Raw genomic sequence first — 9,117 nt, forward strand, 5'->3', positions numbered from 1 at the left:
CCGTCAAAACGGAAAGACTAATAAAAAGCATCAGGGCCCCACACGTGAACGGCCCGGTCTAGGGTCAGCCGCTCATAAAATGGAGTGTGAATATCAAACTAGTCGGCCTAACCAAACATCTATTTAACAAAGCCCCACTTGCACCTTACATCGCGTGCTCACGCGCCTCTCACAACACCCCAGGGAAATCACCATATCTATAAGGAAAAGTTGCACTCTTCGTCCCTCAAATATTCACAAATTTTGCTTTCTATCTTTGTTTTATTTGGCTAGCAAATTCAATATTCAATTAATTCAAATGAGTACTTTTGATACTTTTATTTTTGAATCGTTACAAACTTAACGAATTACATACTAGTAAATCATTCATCTAACAAATGTGTGATGCTAATTTTGAACTACTACTTTATATTTTAAGATAATATAATTTTAAAAATAATCTAAATATTGTGTGTTTCATATATAAAGGGTCAAAATGCACATTTTAAAAGATTGAAAGTTAAATATTCTTAATCATAAGGATCAGAATTAGAGTTTACCAATTAATTAGGGACTGAAGGTGCTATTATCCCTATATATAATCTATCAATCACCTATTCTTCTTCTCCATATATATCTCCTATATCCCACACCCATTTCATTGTAACAAAACTCTCTATTACAGCAGGAATTTAGAAGAAAAAAAGAGAGAATTTAGTTTTCTCTCTTTCCTTTATATAAGGAATCGAAAATACCCAGGAAGAAACCTTTTTTTCTTTTTCAAGTTTCCATTTTAACACTCCTTTAAGGTCTTAAGAACCTTCAACTTTTTTTCCTCTGTTGAAAATCCTTCCTTTTTAAATTATTTATTTGTAAAAATGGGAACGGAAGTATTGAGGCCACAAAATTGTTTAAGGGAACCTCAGCCGGCGACGGTGTTTCATCGTCGGAAAACCGGAAATGGGTATTATAACAACTACGGCTACCGGAAGCCGGTGGTCAGAACGGAGAAGAAGAAATTGAACAACAAGAGCCAGAACCAGAACCAAAACCATTCTGAGCCGTTGATATCGAGGAGATCGTCGGCCGAAGGTGGAAAAGTGACGGGCTACGTCACGATTTTAAGAAGGGGCGAGTCGTTGGATTCTCTAAACCCGAAGATCGGGTCGGGTAAGAAGAAATCTGAGTTGACGGTTTACGGAACCGGAAGATTGGGTCCAGAGCAACCCGGAATGGTGCCGAAGCAAATTCGGGTCGGGTTTTCCCCGGCCGACATGTACGCCGGATCGGCAGCGTTCTCGAATTCGCCGTCGCCGAGATCACTTCCTTTACCTTCTTTTTTTAACAACAGCAAAAAGCAAGTAGAGTTCAAGTCGTTTGATGATTTTGCCACCAGAGATTTAAGGCGGTTGCTCCGACTTGAGTAGTGGATCCAACCCGTTTTCGCTTGAATTATTATTATCACTTAATTCTGAATTAGTTGGGAGGGACTATATATATGAATCCTTAGTCTCTAATTAGTTAAGTTTGACTATGTTATAAATCTTCAATATTCGCAACTAAATTCTTAAATTTCGGGAATTTCAGTTTCTCCATGAATTTTTTGGACATGGAGAAGTGAAAAGGTCTGAAATTTGAGAAAATTAGATGAAAAATGCGAATAATTTCTTCTTATAGTTGTTTTTTAATTAAATTTAGTAGGACCTATTTAAGATGTATTTATGTATTACTGGGGGATTAAGTATGGAAGGGTTATTGTATTTATATGGGAGGCAAAGGGAAGTTGAGTCAAGAAAGGGCAGTGAAGAATTTAGTATGGTTAAATATTAATATCGTTGGTGTGTGGTTATGACTAATGATTATGTTGAATTAGCTTGTAAAGCTTTTATTTTGAATGTTAATGATAAGTAATCAGAAGTATGGTTTAGGGTATAATTCTCTTTGTTCAGCTTTTTTTGTTGTTTCTTTTAACTTCTGTGTAATTAGCAATAATTGATCAATCACCTACTTTGAATTTCATGCATGAAAAGGATTAAATGGTAGAGAAGCTCTAATAACAAGAGAAATTCTATTTTAGATAGTTATTATTTTTAGGAGTTAGTAAAGTACAGTTAAAAGAACATTAGAGAAACGCTAATCTCTTTTGAACTTTTGTTTCAATTTGGGTGCTCTCCTGTTCATGAATTGGTCTCGAGAGAGTCAAATGATAGATTTAAGATAAAAATGGGTTCAATTTTAAGGTTTTTAATATTGAATTAATTATATTTTTAAAGTTATGAGTTTATATTTATTATTTTTATAATTTTAATAAATTTTTATATATAAATTTTTATTTCGTATTGAAAATGTACACAGTACACTAATTCCACCTCCGGCAAAGTCAGGATATTAAGTTCTTTTATATCAGGGTTCAGAACTTTGTATAAATATGTTTATTTACATTAATATTTTGAACAAAGAGTAATAAGTAGACAAATTAATATCTTCCAGATTCATGTCTGAGTGGGATACCTCTACTAATGATAGTGCCAGTTCATCTACTTCATTGCCCCCAATTGTTTCCTCTACCTCTATTGAAACAAAATAGTTTCATGTTCTTTGAATGATTGGTTAATTTTCTCCGTTCGTTTCTTCTTTTTTTTTTTTTTTTTTCGATTTCTGTCTCGATTAGTTCACAAGATTTAGAAGATTATTTCTCCTCTAAACTCTCAATTCAATTATTTTCCAAGAATGTTTGAACCAAGTATGTAAGTCATGTATTTGGAAGTATATGACTCGATGCTAAGTTTAAAAAAGGAAGTAAGTCTTTTGAAATTTATGATTTTAGATTTGCCATAAAATTTTTGTATTTATAAAATTATGTCGTTAAAAATAAAATAAAAAGTTTAAAATTAAATTATTTTTAATATGTTGTTTTGAAAAGCACATTGACACGAAAAATATGTCACATAAAATAGGATAGATGAAGTATCAGATATTCAAACTAATAGAGCTATATGGTGCACCGGAATAATTATACTCCCTTCGTTAATTTTAGTTAATTTTTTGGTATTTTTCTTGTAGTTCATAATATTTGTTTTTTCACGTATCAAAAAGAAATTAATATTTTTTTTCCAAAGTTGTCTTTGAAATAAAGAACCTAGGAGTATTTGTTATATTTTTAATAAACAAATTAAAATTAATATGACTAATTTTATTGTTAATTAATATTAAAATACGATATCCTTAGTATAAATGAACAACAAAAAAAATTAATTAAAGTAACACCTGTGTTTAATAAATAAGCACGGGAGGAAGTGAGAGGCATTAACTATAAATGTATGAATGATAACCTAAAATCAATGGCAATGGGGTTAGGGGGTAAGGCCGGTGCACCCGATGACCGGTTGGTATTGACTTCATTAAAATGACCATGATATTTTTTGGTTCACACATTCCATTGATAATATGATATATGCCTACCCCAAGAAAGAGAAAGCTTCAATCAAAAACCCTATCTTTGGGTCTGTAGTGCAATTACCTGGCAACAGCTTAGCCGACCATTGCATGTTCAAATTCTACTACTATTTTACCGGTTATGTAGCGGTAAATTTCATATTTTATACTCACTCACATTTCAATTTACATGAATCTATTTGATTGGATACGAAATTTAAAAAAAGAAAGAAGACTTTTGAACTTATGATGTAAAATGAGGCACATATATTATGTGTGGCTATAAATCGTTGCATAAAGTTAAATTGTTTCCAAATAAGGAATGTGATCATTCTTTTTGGCATAGACTAAAAGTAAAACGGAGGGAGTATGTTTTAGAGATATTGTACGTGCTAGCTTCATAGCTGGTACACACTAGATAAGATGGCTGAACTGTAGGGCCCATAACAATTTCCCATTTCATACATTCACACCTAATACTTATTTATACCCTGAGTTATAATTTTATTACTTTAGATGACCTATTTGCTTTTGTAAAATTTTTAAACTTTGAGAGCTTTTTATTTGTTCCAAAAACGTCAAATGTCTGATTCATGGTCCCTATGTACCTCTCTAGCCCTATCCTTATACTCTTTAGCAAGGCAGCAAATCATAAGATATCTTCAATAGTAAAACAAGATACAAAAGTAATACAGTAGAAGTAATACAAGACATTTATTGGAGTAAAGAAAATTATTTTTTTTAATAAACTCAAATTAATTAGGCACACAATAGTAAAAAAGTTGAAATGATCGTTAAGCATGCAAAGTTCAATAGTTTAAATACAAGTATTATCAAGTTATATGATTCCACTTGGTGCAAATTTTGTGTAATATTGGTGAAAGTATTAGCTTTTTTACAATGATATTAAAGGCAAATTCTCCACTAAGGCAAACGAAGGACGTTTAAGTTATGCTAATAAATTTATCAAAATGGAGCATGTTTGCAACAAATTATTTGTGATACAAAAATAAATTACAATCACAATATAAATATGAAGAAACATAATTTTATTGATAAACGATGCGGGTACAATTCTGTTTATTTCCTTGATTCTTTCTCTGGATTGTTCTTCATAATTCGAGGGCCTTAGCGGCGTATTTCTCGAACATAAGATTATGCGGACCTCTCTGGATTATTTGATCTCCATGAAAGTCGATCATTGTGTGGATGTTCTTCTTGAAGTATTTGATTATCAAGAAGAACATCTATTGAACACGACATTATTTTATGCCTTGATCCCTTTGTGAATATCTGAGATTTTGTGGGATACTTTTTGGAATGACCTCAATTTGAGAGCCCTTTTCAAAAGGAATATGTAACCCTTTTTATAGGAGTAACCTAGGGTTATGTCACGACCCAAAATTCACCTAGTCATGATGGCACCTAACCCAACCCGTCAGGTAAGCCAATCAACAACTATCCAATTTTATTAATATATAACTGACTCTAATACACTCCCCAAATACTGGTAGTACAAATCATGAGCTTCTAAGATTAGAATTTATAAAACTGGTATGAAATAAAAATACATCATCTGTTTGAAATATACATAAACAGATTAAAATTCTAAAGCTACCATGAATAAGAGGCAACAATGACTGGAACACATGTACATCTTCAAATCCAGCTCTCGCCATGTACACCAACATCAACATAAAAAAAATAATCTGCACGCAAGGTGCATAAGTGTAGTATGAGTACAACCAACCCCATGTACTCAATAAGTAACAAACCTAACCTTAGGTTGAAAGTAGTGACGAGCTAACACAAAGGTTGGGTCCACACCAATATCCAGAAAAAAAATCTCATAACAATAAAATTGAGGCAACACAAAGAATAACTCAATAATAAAATGCTCAGTTCGTTCACAGTTCCGAAAAAATAAATATTTTCTTTTCAAGTATAATAGTAAAACTCAATTCTTTTCACTAAAATCACCAAAATATGAGTAAGTCTGAAAACTGTGATTTTTTTCAAAAATTCTTTCAACAATAAGTAAGATGTATCATTTCCTTTCCAGATAGCCAGTGAAAAATGTATCACTATGCCCATATGCCAATATGTGTGATAAGTCATGAATGACTTGATACCGTACATCATGAGAAAAATGCATCTCTATGCCTGTACGTCAAATGTGCATGTCAATGCGATACAACTCAGTGATAAAACCATATGCATACTCTCAGAGTATCATTTCACTCAGTCCTCCCAGTCACTCAATTCTCACAATCACTCAATCCTCACAATCGCTCGGCACTCGCACTCAATAGGTACCTGCGCTCACTGGTAGTGTGTACAAACTCCGGAGGGGCTCCTTCAGCCCAAGCGCTATAATCTGCACGGACAACTCACGTGCCGCACGGACAACTCACGTGCTATACTATCAATATCTGTATCTGCACGGACAACTCACGTGCTATAATAAAGCCTATAAGGCCTGCTGCAGGTGGGCAGCTCCGATTCACATAATAATAAAGTATATAAAGCCAATATGGCTAGCTGCGGCGTGCAGCCCGATCCCATAATTATCCTCACAATCAGGCCCTCGGCCTCACTCAGTCATCAATCTCTCTAGTCTCTCTCTCTTGGGCTCACAATGTCATAAAAATAGCCCAAAAATGATGATATGATGTATCAATAAATAACAACAAAGACTGAGATATGATATGTAATAACATGAATATGACTGAGTATGAATTTTCAATTTAGAACAAATAATTCACAGCAATATGACCTTTGTGGGTCCCTATAATACTGGCACATAGCCTCAACATGATTTTTAATATGATTCTCAGCTCAATTGCTTTAACATAAAACTACATAGAAAATGTCAAGATTATTTGACTATAAAATTTCACGGAAACAATTATGTCACAATTTCCATGGTGCACGCCCACACGTCCGTCACCTAGTATGTGCGTCACCTTCCAACAATTCACATAATACATATAATCAGGGCTCATACCCTCAGCTCCTAGATTAGAAGAGTTACTTACCTCGAACAAGCCGAATCCAATGTCGAGCAAGCTAAATAATGCTCCAGAAATTCTATTCTACGCGTAACAACTTCAAAATGGCTCGAATCTAGTCACAATTAATTTGATTCAGTCAACCCAAATTATAGGAATTTATTCCATATCAAAATATTATTTTTTCCACAAAATCCGAAATTACACTCAAAAATCGCCTATGGGGCCCACATCTCGGAACATGACAAAAGTTACAAAATATGAACGCCCATCCAACCACGAGTCCAACCACACAAATTTCACCAAATTCCTACATCAACTTGACCCTCAAATCTTCAATTAAAGTCTATGAAGATTTCTACCATTTTCAACCCATCTTTACTTATTTGAACTCAACAATCTTTCCACAACCTTATTGTTATGTGTATGTATACATGATACTTTTACACCCAAGAATCATACTCTTAATCTCCCATCTTTAACCCCAACAATCGAAATTGAAGAATAGGGGGAAGAAATTCTTACCTCTTTGAAGCCCTAGCAAGATCCTTGTGAAATCTTCAAACCTTGAACAAGAATTGATGAACAAAGTACTTGAGCTTCTTCCTATATCTAGAACACTCTCCTCTATCTCTAAAAATATCAGATTTTTGCTCCAAAATGAGTCCCAAAGCCTATTTATCAAAATGGGGTCACGTTATGAAAATAGAAAAATTAACCTTCCGAAAGTAGGTCTGCAGTCGCATAATGGACTGCAGAATGGGTATGCGGGTCGCAAAATGGTGGTAAAAAAAATTGATACCCAGAACTGGGCTGTTCTGGTCCATTCTACGACCAGTTTGCGGTTGCATAAGCACTTTCGCGATCGCAGAATTATTCTGCGATCGCAGAATTGTCGCAGAATCTCATTTTTTCCATCCTTTGGTAATTTCATCATAACATTTTGTAGGAATGTCCAAATGATGAACGGTTTGAAGAATTAGAAACTAAACTCAAAGAACTTTCATTTGATATATAATACACCATATGAAACTTTGTATCATGAGAGTTATGCATATTTGAAGTTAAGTCTTGTGCAAACTCACTTGAAACTTTAGTCTATTATGAAATTTCCAACTTCTACATTCGATGCCGAAACTTATCGAATCAAGTCATAAATGACATAACAAACCCATTTCAATTTCTAGAATCGGATGCCGACCCCGATATCAAAAAGTCAATCCCTCGGTCAAACTTTTCAAAAATTCAACTTTCGTCATTTCAAACCTAATTCTACTACGAAGCTCCAAATAATTTCCGGACACGCTCCTAAGTCCAAAATAATCATACGGAGCTATTGGACTCACTATAATTCAATTCTGAGGTCGTTTACACATAAGTGAATATCCAGTCAACTTTTCCAACTTAAGTTTTCAATTATGAGACTAAGTGTCTCATTTCACTCAGAAATACTTTCGGACCCGAACCAACTAACCCGATAAATTATAAATCAACTGTAAGGCATAAATTGAGCAGTAAATGGGAGAACGGGATTGTGATACTCAAAACGACCGGTCGGGTCATTATAGGTTAGGATAGAGTAGCCTCCAAATTAGGGTTTTTGTAGATAGCCTCCAAGTAACCCTAATAGACTCCTAGAATTGCAAGAGTCCTCTTGCAGTATCTTGAATTTAGGATTTAGCTTGATCCATTAAAACTTTGGTGTCTACAAATGTCCCATGCTTCAAGGCTTGTCGGCGTGTAGCCTTGATGAAACATAAAGATGAAACTTGAAGTACTCATGTCAGAAACTCATTTTTTGTATCTTCTCAAAAGAGTGCTTGATCATGCAAAGTTACGCCGAACTGTATCTTGAGATTGATCCTGTCTTTAAAGAAGCTTTTGCAGAAATTTCATCCCGTAACTATACCTAATAAACATGCTTAGTGGCCCAATTTCAGAAAAATTATCAAGTCTAAAATTGAGCAGCATCTATAACATCATGGAATCCTTTATTTAATTCACCAAAATATAATAGGCAAAGTGAGACCATGCTTGTCACTTGTAGCAAGCATAGTCTATTTTTAAATAATAAAGCATAGCAACCCATTTGATAGGTTACTTGGCCTCCTTGAAATGACCATTGCCAACTTCCTTGCGACTTTATAGCTTTAGCGAGGGTAGTTTTGGTGAAGAATTAGTTGGTGCCTTCACTTTGCAATTTCACGTCCATGGAAAGACTATTTGGGCATCTTCTCCTTTAGCTTGTGGCTTTGGCGAGGAATCACTGGGATAAATGACAAAAGAATAACCCTAGAGATTTCCCCAATTGTTGAAGATTTGATTTTTTCGTCATCTCCAAGTGGGTGAAATCCGTGGTTGCGGTAACGTCCTTGGTTGAAACATTATTGATCTTTTTGAAGGCCATCACATCAGTTTGATTTTGAAATTTATAGTTTCCAATTTGCAGGAGGAAGAGATGAAGAGGAGAACGTGTTCCACTGGGTATGCCAATTTATTTGCAACAAATTATCTGTGATACAAAAATAAATTGCAACCATAATATAAATATGAAGAAACATAATTTTATTGATAAATGACGTGGATACAATTTTGTTTATTACCTTGATTCTTCCTCTAGATTGTTCTCCATAATTCGAGGGCCTTAGCGGCGTATTTCTCGAACATAGGATTATGCGGACCTCTCTGGATT

At 34.3% G+C, this 9,117-nt stretch overlaps 1 protein-coding gene across 1 annotated transcript; it reads left to right on the forward strand.

Moving 5' to 3' along the window:
- Positions 1 to 857: 857 nt before the first annotated feature.
- On the forward strand, positions 858 to 1,406 carry LOC107780720 (uncharacterized). Its single transcript, XM_016601294.1, has one exon. The coding sequence runs from the start codon at positions 858 to 860 to the stop codon at positions 1,404 to 1,406; it is 549 nt and encodes a 182-aa protein (XP_016456780.1).
- Positions 1,407 to 9,117: the final 7,711 nt, after the last annotated feature.

Source organism: Nicotiana tabacum, chromosome 14 (assembly GCF_000715075.1).
Source record: "Nicotiana tabacum cultivar K326 chromosome 14, ASM71507v2, whole genome shotgun sequence".
NCBI lineage: Eukaryota > Viridiplantae > Streptophyta > Magnoliopsida > Solanales > Solanaceae > Nicotiana > Nicotiana tabacum.